Below are 15,864 nucleotides of genomic sequence, written 5' to 3'. Positions count from 1 at the left end.
TAAAGAATAAGTGCCACCTGGTGGTGGACCGTCTGACTGGCTGGCTGACTGACTGATTGCTTCCTGTCTCATCCTGTTCCTGTCAGACCTAAATAATAAGTGGCACCTGGTGGTGGACCGTCTGACTGACTGGCTGGCTGACTGACTGACTGCTTCCTGTCTCGTCCTGTTCCTGTCAAACCTAAATAATAAGTGGCCCCTGGTGGTGGACCGTCTGACTGACTGACTGGCTGACTGACTGACTGGCTGACTGACTGGCTGACTGATTGCTTCCTGTCTCGTCCTGTTCCTGTCAGACCTAAAGAATAAGTGGCCCCTGGTGGTGGAGCGTCTGACTGTGCTGTTCCTCAAGTTCCTGGAATATTTCCACAAGCTTCAGCTCTTCATCTGGTGGCTCCTAGAGATGCACATCGTCAAGATCGTCTCCTCGTGCATCATACTGGTCTCTGTCAAGGAGGTAACACTGTCACTATTTTGTTGATTCATTTATCCTTTATTTAACCCAGAAGTCCCTGTAGATGAGAAACTATTTTTTGTTTCCCGAGGAAAACCTGGCCTATTGGAGCAACATACAGTCAAGTGTTAAAAAGTGACATTTCCTGCATGTCACAAGACTGTGTTCGCTCACTGAGCTGAAGCCTAGGTAATCCTGGAGGTTGATGTGTTATGTCTCTGGCAGGTGTCCTTGTTCAACTACGTGTTCCTGGCGTGCTGGGCCTTCGCTCTAACTGTTTCTCCTCTCTGGCAGGTGTCCTTGTTTAACTACGTGTTCCTGGCGTGCTGGGCCTTCGCTCTACCCTTCAGTCAGTTCAGACCCCTGGCCTCCAGTATCTGTACAGTCTGGACCTGTGTTATCATCGTCTGTAAGATGTCGTACCAGCTGGAATCTATACAACCTGCCTCTTACTCCAAGAACTGCTCCATGGTGAGTAGGGTGGGTTGGTGGGTGGGTCGGTGGGTGAGTGAGTGGGTGGGTGGGTGGGTGAGTGGGTCAGTGGGTGGGTTAGTGGGTGGGTCGGTGGGTGGGTTGGCCGGTGGGTCGGTGGGTCAGTAGGTCGGTGGGTGGGTTGGCCGGTGGGTCGGTCGGTCGGTGGATGGGTGGGTTGGTCGGTGGGTCGGTGGGTGAGTGAGTGGGTGGGTTGGTGGGTGGGTGGGTCAGTGGGTGGGTTAGTGGGTGGGTCGGTGGGTGGGTGAGTGAGTGAGTGGGTTGGTTGGTTGGTTGGTTGGTTGGTGGGTGGGTCGGTGGGTGGGTCGGTGGATTGGTGGGTTGTCGGTTGGTTGGTTGGTGGATTGGAGGGTTGGTGGTTGGTTGGTGGATTGGTTGGTTGTTGGTTGGTGGGTGAATTGGTGGGTTGAATGGTTGGTTGGTTGGTGCTTTGGTGGGTTGAATGGTTGGTTGGTTGGTGCTTTGGTGGGTGGTTTGGTTGGTTGCTGAATTGGTGGGTGGATTGGTGGGTTGTTGGTTCGTGGATTGGTTGGTGGATTGGTTGTTTGGTGGATTGGTTGGTTGGTGGATTGGTGGGTGGATTGGTGGGTTGTTGGTTGGTGGATTGGTGGGTGGATTGGTTGGTTGGTTGGTTGGTAGATTGGTGGGTGGATTGGTTGGTTGGTTGGTGGATTGGTTGGTTGGTGGATTGGTAGGTGGATTGGTTGGTTGGCGGATTGGTTGGTATGTTGGTTGGTGGATTGGTGGGTTGTTGGTTGGTTGGTGGATTGGTTGGTTGGTTGGTGGGTTGATTGGTGGATTGGTTGGTGGGTTGGTGGGTGGGTTGGTTGGTGGATTGGTGGATTGGTAGGTGGATTTTTGGTTGGTTGGTGGATTGGTGGGTGGGTGGATTGGTGGGTTGTTCGTTGTTGGTTGGTTGGTGGATTGGTTGGTGGGTGGATTGGTGGGTTGTTCGTTGTTGGTTGGTTGGTGGATTGGTTGGTTGGTTGGTGGGTTGTTGGTTGGTGGATTGGTGGGTGTGGTGGATTGGTGGGTTGGTGGTTGGTGATTGGTTGGTGGATTGGTGGGTGTGGTCAATTGATTGATTGGTTTCAGTGTCTTACCTGTCTCAGGTACTAAAAGTAGAGTTTCTCAATTCAGGTCCCCGAGCAAAAGACTCAAAGATATTTAAACATACTTTTAAAAATCGAAACATACTTATTTAAATCTAAACATATGTATTTAAATCTAAACATACTTATTTAAATCTAAACATACTTATTTAAATCTAAACATACGTATTTAAATCTAAACATACTTATTCACTCTTATGGAAATAGATACCAAGAAGGCTGTAACCATACGTATGACTGACTCCGGTTCTAACTCCGGTTCTGACATCGGTTCTAACTCCGGTTCTAACTCCGGTTCTGACTCCAGTTCTAACTCCGGTTCTGACTCCGGTTCTGACTCCAGTTCTGACTCCAGTTCTGACTCCGGTTCTAACTCCAGTTCTGACTCCGGTTCTGACTCCAGTTCTGACTCCTCTTCCTCCCCAGCCAATGAAATACACAGAGAAACAGAGAGAAGAGATGAAAGACTCTCTGCTGTACAAGGAGCCAGTAGACCCTTCCAACTGGGTCGGTCTCAACAAGTTCAACCCTCTACTGGAGAACCTCAGGGTGAGCTAATGTCTATTTATCTCTATATGAAGATATTCATATAATATAGCATCGGAATGGGACATGCAAACAAAGGAAAGAGTTATCAAACAAGATAGAAAACTCATACACTCAGTTTTTTCCGACATCTGACTTTGATAAATCTCGGAATCCAGGATGTTGGGAGAGACAAACTTTCGTTATCTGTCCGGAAGGACCAGCCTGACTCGGGTTTATACTGAACATCTACCTCTATGAACTGAGTCAGGGTTATAACATCTACCTCTATGAACTGAGTCAGGGCTATACTGAACATCTACCTCTATAAACTGAGTCAGGGTTATACTGAACATCTACCTCTATGAACTGAGTCAGGGTTATACTGAACATCTACCTCTATAAACTGAGTCAGGGTTATACTGAACATCTACCTCTATAAACTGAGTCAGGGTTATACTGAACATCTACCTCTATAAACTGAGTCAGGGTTATACTGAACATTTACCTCTATGAACTGAGTCAGGGTTATAACATCTACCTCTATGAACTGAGTCAGGGTTATAACATCTACCTCTATGAACTGAGTCAGGGTTATAACATCTACCTCTATGAACTGAGTCAGGTTTATACTGAACATCTACCTCTATGAACTGAGTCAGGGTTATAACATCTACCTCTATGAACTGAGTCAGGGTTATAACATCTACCTCTATGAACTGAGTCAGGGTTATACTGAACATCTACCTCTATAAACTGAGTCAGGGTTATAACATCTACCTCCATGAACTGAGTCAGGGTTATAACATCTACCTCTATAAACTGAGTCAGGGTTATAACATCTACCTCTATGAACTGAGTCAGGGTTATACTGAACATCTACCTCTATGAACTGAGTCAGGGTTATAACATCTACCTCTATGAACTGAGTCAGGGTTATAACATCTACCTCTATGAACTGAGTCAGGGTTATAACATCTACCTCTATGAACTGAGTCAGGGTTATACTGAACATCTACCTCTATGAACTGAGTCAGGGCTATACTGAACATCTACCTCTATAAACTGAGTCAGGGTTATAACATCTACCTCTATGAACTGAGTCAGGGTTATAACATCTACCTCTATGAACTGAGTCAGGGTTATAACATCTACCTCTATGAACTGAGTCAGGGTTATACTGAACATCTACCTCTATGAACTGAGTCAGGGCTATACTGAACATCTACCTCTATAAACTGAGTCAGGGTTATAACATCTACCTCTATAAACTGAGTCAGGGTTATAACATCTACCTCTATGAACTGAGTCAGGGTTATAACATCTACCTCTATGAACTGAGTCAGGGTTATAACATCTACCTCTATAAACTGAGTCAGGGTTATACTGAACATCTACCTCTATAAACTGAGTCAGGGTTATAACATCTACCTCTATGAACTGAGTCAGGGTTATACTGAACATCTACCTCTATGAACTGAGTCAGGGTTATAACATCTACCTCTATGAACTGAGTCAGGGTTATACTGAACATCTACCTCTATAAACTGAGTCAGGGTTATAACATCTACCTCTATGAACTGAGTCAGGGTTATACTGAACATCTACCTCTATGAACTGAGTCAGGGTTATACTGAACATATACCTCTATAAACTGAGTCAGGGTTATACTGAACATCTACCTCTATGAACTGAGTCAGGGTTATAACATCTACCTCTATGAACTGAGTCAGGGTTATACTGAACATCTACCTCTATGAACTGAGTCAGGGTTATACTGAACATCTACCTCTATGAACTGAGTCAGGGTTATACTGAACATCTACCTCTATAAACTGAGTCAGGGTTATAACATCTACCTCTATGAACTGAGTCAGGGTTATACTGAACATCTACCTCTATGAACTGAGTCAGGGTTATAACATCTACCTCTATGAACTGAGTCAGGGTTATACTGAACATCTACCTCTATAAACTGAGTCAGGGTTATACTGAACATCTACCTCTATGAACTGAGTCAGGGTTATACTGAACATCTACCTCTATAAACTGAGTCAGGGTTATACTGAACATCTACCTCTATAAACTGAGTCAGGGTTATAACATCTACCTCTATGAACTGAGTCAGGGTTATACTGAACATCTACCTCTATGAACTGAGTCAGGGTTATAACATCTACCTCTATAAACTGAGTCAGGGTTATAACATATACCTCTATAAACTGAGTCAGGGTTATACTGAACATCTACCTCTATGAACTGAGTCAGGGTTATAACATATACCTCTATAAACTGAGTCAGGGTTATACTGAACATCTACCTCTATAAACTGAGTCAGGGTTATAACATATACCTCTATAAACTGAGTCAGGGTTATACTGAACATCTACCTCTATGAACTGAGTCAGGGTTATAACATCTACCTCTATGAACTGAGTCAGGGTTATACTGAACATCTACCTCTATAAACTGAGTCAGGGTTATACTGAACATCTACCTCTATAAACTGAGTCAGGGTTATACTGAACATCTACCTCTATGAACTGAGTCAGGGTTATAACATCTACCTCTATGAACTGAGTCAGGGTTATACTGAACATCTACCTCTATAAACTGAGTCAGGGCTATACTGAACATCTACCTCTATGAACTGAGTCAGGGTTATACTGAACATCTACCTCTATAAACTGAGTCAGGGTTATAACATCTACCTCTATGAACTGAGTCAGGGTTATAACATCTACCTCTATAAACTGAGTCAGGGTTATAACATCTACCTCTATGAACTGAGTCAGGGTTATAACATCTACCTCCATAAACTGAGTCAGGGTTATACTGAACATCTACCTCTATAAACTGAGTCAGGGTTATAACATCTACCTCTATGAACTGAGTCAGGGTTATAACATCTACCTCTATGAACTGAGTCAGGGTTATAACATCTACCTCTATGAACTGAGTCAGGGTTATAACATCTACCTCTATGAACTGAGTCAGGGTTATACTGAACATCTACCTCTATAAACTGAGTCAGGGTTATAACATCTACCTCTATGAACTGAGTCAGGGTTATAACATCTACCTCCATAAACTGAGTCAGGGTTATAACATCTACCTCTATGAACTGAGTCAGGGTTATAACATCTACCTCTATGAACTGAGTCAGGGTTATACTGAACATCTACCTCTATAAACTGAGTCAGGGTTATAACATCTACCTCTATGAACTGAGTCAGGGTTATAACATCTACCTCTATGAACTGAGTCAGGGTTATAACATATACCTCTATAAACTGAGTCAGGGTTATACTGAACATCTACCTCTATAAACTGAGTCAGGGTTATAACATATACCTCTATAAACTGAGTCAGGGTTATACTGAACATCTACCTCTATGAACTGAGTCAGGGTTATAACATCTACCTCTATGAACTGAGTCAGGGCTATACTGAACATCTACCTCTATAAACTGAGTCAGGGTTATACTGAACATCTACCTCTATGAACTGAGTCAGGGTTATACTGAACATCTACCTCTATAAACTGAGTCAGGGTTATACTGAACATCTACCTCTATAAACTGAGTCAGGGTTATACTGAACATCTACCTCTATAAACTGAGTCAGGGTTATACTGAACATTTACCTCTATGAACTGAGTCAGGGTTATAACATCTACCTCTATGAACTGAGTCAGGGTTATAACATCTACCTCTATGAACTGAGTCAGGGTTATAACATCTACCTCTATGAACTGAGTCAGGTTTATACTGAACATCTACCTCTATGAACTGAGTCAGGGTTATAACATCTACCTCTATGAACTGAGTCAGGGTTATAACATCTACCTCTATGAACTGAGTCAGGGTTATACTGAACATCTACCTCTATAAACTGAGTCAGGGTTATAACATCTACCTCCATGAACTGAGTCAGGGTTATAACATCTACCTCTATAAACTGAGTCAGGGTTATAACATCTACCTCTATGAACTGAGTCAGGGTTATACTGAACATCTACCTCTATGAACTGAGTCAGGGTTATAACATCTACCTCTATGAACTGAGTCAGGGTTATAACATCTACCTCTATGAACTGAGTCAGGGTTATAACATCTACCTCTATGAACTGAGTCAGGGTTATACTGAACATCTACCTCTATGAACTGAGTCAGGGCTATACTGAACATCTACCTCTATAAACTGAGTCAGGGTTATAACATCTACCTCTATGAACTGAGTCAGGGTTATAACATCTACCTCTATGAACTGAGTCAGGGTTATAACATCTACCTCTATGAACTGAGTCAGGGTTATACTGAACATCTACCTCTATGAACTGAGTCAGGGCTATACTGAACATCTACCTCTATAAACTGAGTCAGGGTTATAACATCTACCTCTATAAACTGAGTCAGGGTTATAACATCTACCTCTATGAACTGAGTCAGGGTTATAACATCTACCTCTATGAACTGAGTCAGGGTTATAACATCTACCTCTATAAACTGAGTCAGGGTTATACTGAACATCTACCTCTATAAACTGAGTCAGGGTTATAACATCTACCTCTATGAACTGAGTCAGGGTTATACTGAACATCTACCTCTATGAACTGAGTCAGGGTTATAACATCTACCTCTATGAACTGAGTCAGGGTTATACTGAACATCTACCTCTATAAACTGAGTCAGGGTTATAACATCTACCTCTATGAACTGAGTCAGGGTTATACTGAACATCTACCTCTATGAACTGAGTCAGGGTTATACTGAACATATACCTCTATAAACTGAGTCAGGGTTATACTGAACATCTACCTCTATGAACTGAGTCAGGGTTATAACATCTACCTCTATGAACTGAGTCAGGGTTATACTGAACATCTACCTCTATGAACTGAGTCAGGGTTATACTGAACATCTACCTCTATGAACTGAGTCAGGGTTATACTGAACATCTACCTCTATAAACTGAGTCAGGGTTATAACATCTACCTCTATGAACTGAGTCAGGGTTATACTGAACATCTACCTCTATGAACTGAGTCAGGGTTATAACATCTACCTCTATGAACTGAGTCAGGGTTATACTGAACATCTACCTCTATAAACTGAGTCAGGGTTATACTGAACATCTACCTCTATGAACTGAGTCAGGGTTATACTGAACATCTACCTCTATAAACTGAGTCAGGGTTATACTGAACATCTACCTCTATAAACTGAGTCAGGGTTATAACATCTACCTCTATGAACTGAGTCAGGGTTATACTGAACATCTACCTCTATGAACTGAGTCAGGGTTATAACATCTACCTCTATAAACTGAGTCAGGGTTATAACATATACCTCTATAAACTGAGTCAGGGTTATACTGAACATCTACCTCTATGAACTGAGTCAGGGTTATAACATCTACCTCTATGAACTGAGTCAGGGTTATACTGAACATCTACCTCTATAAACTGAGTCAGGGTTATACTGAACATCTACCTCTATAAACTGAGTCAGGGTTATACTGAACATCTACCTCTATGAACTGAGTCAGGGTTATAACATCTACCTCTATGAACTGAGTCAGGGTTATACTGAACATCTACCTCTATAAACTGAGTCAGGGCTATACTGAACATCTACCTCTATGAACTGAGTCAGGGTTATACTGAACATCTACCTCTATAAACTGAGTCAGGGTTATAACATCTACCTCTATGAACTGAGTCAGGGTTATAACATCTACCTCTATAAACTGAGTCAGGGTTATAACATCTACCTCTATGAACTGAGTCAGGGTTATAACATCTACCTCCATAAACTGAGTCAGGGTTATACTGAACATCTACCTCTATAAACTGAGTCAGGGTTATAACATCTACCTCTATGAACTGAGTCAGGGTTATAACATCTACCTCTATGAACTGAGTCAGGGTTATAACATCTACCTCTATGAACTGAGTCAGGGTTATAACATCTACCTCTATGAACTGAGTCAGGGTTATACTGAACATCTACCTCTATAAACTGAGTCAGGGTTATAACATCTACCTCTATGAACTGAGTCAGGGTTATAACATCTACCTCCATAAACTGAGTCAGGGTTATAACATCTACCTCTATGAACTGAGTCAGGGTTATAACATCTACCTCTATGAACTGAGTCAGGGTTATACTGAACATCTACCTCTATAAACTGAGTCAGGGTTATAACATCTACCTCTATGAACTGAGTCAGGGTTATAACATCTACCTCTATGAACTGAGTCAGGGTTATAACATCTACCTCTATAAACTGAGTCAGGGTTATACTGAACATCTACCTCTATGAACTGAGTCAGGGTTATAACATCTACCTCTATGAACTGAGTCAGGGTTATAACATCTACCTCTATAAACTGAGTCAGGGTTATAACATCTACCTCTATGAACTGAGTCAGGGTTATACTGAACATCTACCTCTATGAACTGAGTCAGGGTTATAACATCTACCTCTATAAACTGAGTCAGGGTTATAACATCTACCTCTATAAACTGAGTCAGGTTTATACTGAACATCTACCTCTATAAACTGAGTCAGGGTTATAACATCTACCTCTATGAACTGAGTCAGGGTTATAACATCTACCTCTATAAACTGAGTCAGGGTTATAACATCTACCTCTATAAACTGAGTCAGGGTTATAACATCTACCTCTATGAACTGAGTCAGGGTTATACTGAACATCTACCTCTATGAACTGAGTCAGGGTTATAACATCTACCTCTATGAACTGAGTCAGGGTTATACTGAACATCTACCTCTATGAACTGAGTCAGGGTTATACTGAACATCTACCTCTATAAACTGAGTCAGGGTTATACTGAACATCTACCTCTATAAACTGAGTCAGGGTTATACTGAACATCTACCTCTATGAACTGAGTCAGGGTTATAACATCTACCTCTATGAACTGAGTCAGGGTTATACTGAACATCTACTTCTATGAACTGAGTCAGGGTTATAACATCTACCTCTATGAACTGAGTCAGGGTTATAACATCTACCTCTATGAACTGAGTCAGGGTTATAACATCTACCTCTATGAACTGAGTCAGGGTTATAACATCTACCTCTATAAACTGAGTCAGGGTTATAACATCTACCTCTATGAACTGAGTCAGGGTTATACTGAACATCTACCTCTATAAACTGAGTCAGGGTTATACTGAACATCTACCTCTATAAACTGAGTCAGGGTTATAACATCTACCTCTATGAACTGAGTCAGGGTTATACTGAACATCTACCTCTATGAACTGAGTCAGGGTTATACTGAACATCTACCTCTATGAACTGAGTCAGGGTTATACTGAACATCTACCTCTATGAACTGAGTCAGGGTTATAACATCTACCTCTATGAACTGAGTCAGGGTTATAACATCTACCTCTATAAACTGAGTCAGGGTTATAACATCTACCTCTATGAACTGAGTCAGGGTTATACTGAACATCTACCTCTATGAACTGAGTCAGGGTTATAACATCTACCTCTATAAACTGAGTCAGGTTTATAACATCTACCTCTATGAACTGAGTCAGGTTTATACTGAACATCTACCTCCATGAACTGAGTCAGGGCTATCTCAGGTTTATCTCCTCTCCTCTCCTCTCCTCTCCTCTCCTCTCCTCTCCTCTCCTCTCCTCTCCTCACCCAGAACAACCTGCTGATGTTGGCCATGCTGGCGTTTGAGGTGACCATCTACCGTCACCAGCAGTACTACAGGCTGAGGAACAAGCTCACCACGCCCGCCGCTCGCATCATCTTCCATGACATCACGCGACAACACCTCGACAACGGCATCGTCAACTGTGCCAAGTACTTCATCAACTACTTCTTCTACAAGTTTGGGCTGGAGGTAGGCAGAAACCATTATATTCAGAGAGATCACATGGCCTGGAGGTAGGCAGACACCATTATATTCAGAGAGATCACATGGGCTGGAGGTAGGTAGAAACCATTATATTCAGAGAGATCACATGGCCTGGAGGTAGGCAGAAACCATTATATTCAGAGAGATCACATGGCCTGGAGGTAGGCAGAAACCATTATATTCAGAGAGATCACATGGGCTGGAGGTAGGTAGAAACCATTATATTCAGAGAGATCACATGGCCTGGAGGTAGGCAGAAACCATTATATTCAGAGAGATCACATGGCCTGGAGGTAGGCAGAAACCATTATATTCAGAGAGATCACATGGCCTGGAGGTAGGCAGAAACCATTATATTCAGAGAGATCACATGGCCTGGAGGTAGGTAGAAACCATTATATTCAGAGAGATCACATGGCCTGGAGGTAGGTAGAAACCATTATATTCAGAGAGATCACATGGGCTGGAGGTAGGCAGAAACCATTATATTCAGAGAGATCACATGGGCTGGAGGTAGGTAGAAACCATTATATTCAGAGAGATCACATGGGCTGGAGGTAGGAAGAAACCATTATATTCAGAGAGATCACATGGCCTGGAGGTAGGCAGACACCATTATATTCAGAGAGATCACATGGCCTGGAGGTAGGCAGACACCATTATATTCAGAGAGATCACATGGGCTGGAGGTAGGTAGAAACCATTATATTCAGAGAGATCACATGGGCTGGAGGTAGGAAGAAACCATTATATTCAGAGAGATCACATGGCCTGGAGGTAGGCAGAAACCATTATATTCAGAGAGATCACATGGGCTGGAGGTGTGCAGAAACCATTATATTCAGAGAGATCACATGGCCTGGAGGTAGGCAGAAACCATTATATTCAGAGAGATCACATGGGCTGGAGGTAGGCAGAAACCATTATATTCAGAGAGATCACATGGCCTGGAGGTAGGCAGAAACCATTATATTCAGAGAGATCACATGGGCTGGAGATAGGCAGAAACCATTATATTCAGAGAGATCACATGGGCTGGAGGTAGGCAGAAACCATTATATTCAGAGAGATCACATAGGCTGGAGGTAGGTAGAAACCATTATATTCAGAGAGATCACATGGCCTGGAGGTAGGAAGAAACCATTATATTCAGAGAGATCACATGGCCTGGAGGTAGGAGGAAACCATTATATTCAGAGAGATCACATGGCCTGGAGGTAGGAAGAAACCATTATATTCAGAGAGATCACATGGCCTGGAGGTAGGTAGAAACCATTATATTCAGAGAGATCACATGGCCTGGAGGTAGGAAGAAACCATTATATTCAGAGAGATCACATGGCCTGGAGGTAGGTAGAAACCATTATATTCAGAGAGATCACATGGGCTGGAGGTAGGAAGAAACCATTATATTCAGAGAGATCACATGGCCTGGAGGTAGGCAGAAACCATTATATTCAGAGAGATCACATGGCCTGGAGGTAGGCAGAAACCATTATATTCAGAGAGATCACATGGGCTGGAGGTAGGTAGAAACCATTATATTCAGAGAGATCACATGGGCTGGAGGTAGGCAGAAACCATTATATTCAGAGAGATCACATGGGCTGGAGGTAGGTAGAAACCATTATATTCAGAGAGATCACATGGGCTGGAGGTAGGAAGAAACCATTATATTCAGAGAGATCACATGGCCTGGAGGTAGGCAGACACCATTATATTCAGAGAGATCACATGGCCTGGAGGTAGGCAGACACCATTATATTCAGAGAGATCACATGGGCTGGAGGTAGGTAGAAACCATTATATTCAGAGAGATCACATGGGCTGGAGGTAGGAAGAAACCATTATATTCAGAGAGATCACATGGCCTGGAGGTAGGCAGAAACCATTATATTCAGAGAGATCACATGGGCTGGAGGTGTGCAGAAACCATTATATTCAGAGAGATCACATGGCCTGGAGGTAGGCAGAAACCATTATATTCAGAGAGATCACATGGGCTGGAGGTAGGCAGAAACCATTATATTCAGAGAGATCACATGGCCTGGAGGTAGGCAGAAACCATTATATTCAGAGAGATCACATGGGCTGGAGATAGGCAGAAACCATTATATTCAGAGAGATCACATGGGCTGGAGGTAGGCAGAAACCATTATATTCAGAGAGATCACATAGGCTGGAGGTAGGTAGAAACCATTATATTCAGAGAGATCACATGGCCTGGAGGTAGGAAGAAACCATTATATTCAGAGAGATCACATGGCCTGGAGGTAGGAAGAAACCATTATATTCAGAGAGATCACATGGCCTGGAGGTAGGAAGAAACCATTATATTCAGAGAGATCACATGGCCTGGAGGTAGGAAGAAACCATTATATTCAGAGAGATCACATGGCCTGGAGGTAGGTAGAAACCATTATATTCAGAGAGATCACATGGCCTGGAGGTAGGAAGAAACCATTATATTCAGAGAGATCACATGGCCTGGAGGTAGGTAGAAACCATTATATTCAGAGAGATCACATGGGCTGGAGGTAGGAAGAAACCATTATATTCAGAGAGATCACATGGCCTGGAGGTAGGAAGAAACCATTATATTCAGAGAGATCACATGGCCTGGAGGTGGGAAGAAACCATTATATTCAGAGAGATCACATGGCCTGGAGGTAGGTAGAAACCATTATATTCAGAGAGATCACATGGGCTGGAGGTAGGAAGAAACCATTATATTCAGAGAGATCACATGGCCTGGAGGTAGGAAGAAACCATTATATTCAGAGAGATCACTTGGGCTGGAGGTCGGCAGAAACCATTATATTCAGAGAGATCACATGGCCTGGAGGTAGGTAGAAACCATTATATTCAGAGAGATCACATGGCCTGGAGGTAGGTAGAAACCATTATATTCAGAGAGATCACATGGCCTGGAGGTAGGTAGAAACCATTATATTCAGAGAGATCACATGGCCTGGAGGTAGGTAGAAACCATTATATTCAGAGAGATCACATGGGCTGGAGGTAGGCAGAAACCATTATATTCAGAGAGATCACATGGCCTGGAGGTAGGTAGAAACCATTATATTCAGAGAGATCACTTGGGCTGGAGGTAGGCAGAAACCATTATATTCAGAGAGATCACATGGGCTGGAGGTAGGTAGAAACCATTATATTCAGAGAGATCACATGGGCTGGAGGTAGGAAGAAACCATTATATTCAGAGAGATCACATGGCCTGGAGGTAGGCAGACACCATTATATTCAGAGAGATCACATGGCCTGGAGGTAGGCAGACACCATTATATTCAGAGAGATCACATGGCCTGGAGGTAGGCAGACACCATTATATTCAGAGAGATCACATGGGCTGGAGGTAGGTAGAAACCATTATATTCAGAGAGATCACATGGGCTGGAGGTAGGAAGAAACCATTATATTCAGAGAGATCACATGGCCTGGAGGTAGGCAGAAACCATTATATTCAGAGAGATCACATGGGCTGGAGGTGTGCAGAAACCATTATATTCAGAGAGATCACATGGCCTGGAGGTAGGCAGAAACCATTATATTCAGAGAGATCACATGGGCTGGAGGTAGGCAGAAACCATTATATTCAGAGAGATCACATGGCCTGGAGGTAGGCAGAAACCATTATATTCAGAGAGATCACATGGGCTGGAGATAGGCAGAAACCATTATATTCAGAGAGATCACATGGGCTGGAGGTAGGCAGAAACCATTATATTCAGAGAGATCACATAGGCTGGAGGTAGGTAGAAACCATTATATTCAGAGAGATCACATGGCCTGGAGGTAGGAAGAAACCATTATATTCAGAGAGATCACATGGCCTGGAGGTAGGAAGAAACCATTATATTCAGAGAGATCACATGGCCTGGAGGTAGGAAGAAACCATTATATTCAGAGAGATCACATGGCCTGGAGGTAGGTAGAAACCATTATATTCAGAGAGATCACATGGCCTGGAGGTAGGAAGAAACCATTATATTCAGAGAGATCACATGGCCTGGAGGTAGGTAGAAACCATTATATTCAGAGAGATCACATGGGCTGGAGGTAGGAAGAAACCATTATATTCAGAGAGATCACATGGCCTGGAGGTAGGCAGAAACCATTATATTCAGAGAGATCACATGGCCTGGAGGTAGGCAGAAACCATTATATTCAGAGAGATCACATGGGCTGGAGGTAGGTAGAAACCATTATATTCAGAGAGATCACATGGGCTGGAGGTAGGCAGAAACCATTATATTCAGAGAGATCACATGGGCTGGAGGTAGGTAGAAACCATTATATTCAGAGAGATCACATGGGCTGGAGGTAGGAAGAAACCATTATATTCAGAGAGATCACATGGCCTGGAGGTAGGCAGACACCATTATATTCAGAGAGATCACATGGCCTGGAGGTAGGCAGACACCATTATATTCAGAGAGATCACATGGGCTGGAGGTAGGTAGAAACCATTATATTCAGAGAGATCACATGGGCTGGAGGTAGGAAGAAACCATTATATTCAGAGAGATCACATGGCCTGGAGGTAGGCAGAAACCATTATATTCAGAGAGATCACATGGGCTGGAGGTGTGCAGAAACCATTATATTCAGAGAGATCACATGGCCTGGAGGTAGGCAGAAACCATTATATTCAGAGAGATCACATGGGCTGGAGGTAGGCAGAAACCATTATATTCAGAGAGATCACATGGGCTGGAGATAGGCAGAAACCATTATATTCAGAGAGATCACATGGGCTGGAGGTAGGAAGAAACCATTATATTCAGAGAGATCACATGGCCTGGAGGTAGGCAGAAACCATTATATTCAGAGAGATCACATGGGCTGGAGGTGTGCAGAAACCATTATATTCAGAGAGATCACATGGCCTGGAGGTAGGCAGAAACCATTATATTCAGAGAGATCACATGGGCTGGAGGTAGGCAGAAACCATTATATTCAGAGAGATCACATGGGCTGGAGGTGTGCAGAAACCATTATATTCAGAGAGATCACATGGCCTGGAGGTAGGCAGAAACCATTATATTCAGAGAGATCACATGGGCTGGAGGTAGGCAGAAACCATTATATTCAGAGAGATCACATGGGCTGGAGATAGGCAGAAACCATTATATTCAGAGAGATCACATGGGCTGGAGGTAGGCAGAAACCATTATATTCAGAGAGATCACATAGGCTGGAGGTAGGTAGAAACCATTATATTCAGAGAGATCACATGGCCTGGAGGTAGGAAGAAACCATTATATTCAGAGAGATCACATGGCCTGGAGGTAGGAAGAAACCATTATATTCAGAGAGATCACATGGCCTGGAGGTAGGAAGAAACCAT

General features: G+C 42.9%; 1 protein-coding gene across 1 annotated transcript in view; it reads left to right on the top strand.

Annotated features, from left to right (window-relative positions):
- Window positions 1-15,864, top strand: part of LOC110508253 (piezo-type mechanosensitive ion channel component 2) — a 149,101-nt gene that overhangs the window by 36,519 nt on the left and 96,718 nt on the right. The window contains exons 10-13 of the mRNA XM_036966347.1: window positions 297-457; window positions 680-925; window positions 2,485-2,607; window positions 10,281-10,481. Coding sequence (XP_036822242.1) covers window positions 297-457; window positions 680-925; window positions 2,485-2,607; window positions 10,281-10,481 — 731 coding nt within the window. The remainder of the gene's footprint in view (window positions 1-296; window positions 458-679; window positions 926-2,484; window positions 2,608-10,280; window positions 10,482-15,864) is intronic.

This window comes from Oncorhynchus mykiss, chromosome 28 (assembly GCF_013265735.2).
Source record: "Oncorhynchus mykiss isolate Arlee chromosome 28, USDA_OmykA_1.1, whole genome shotgun sequence".
Lineage (NCBI taxonomy): Eukaryota > Metazoa > Chordata > Actinopteri > Salmoniformes > Salmonidae > Oncorhynchus > Oncorhynchus mykiss.
Note: the sequence above shows the minus strand (reverse complement) of the source record. Positions and strands in the feature narration are given on the sequence as shown.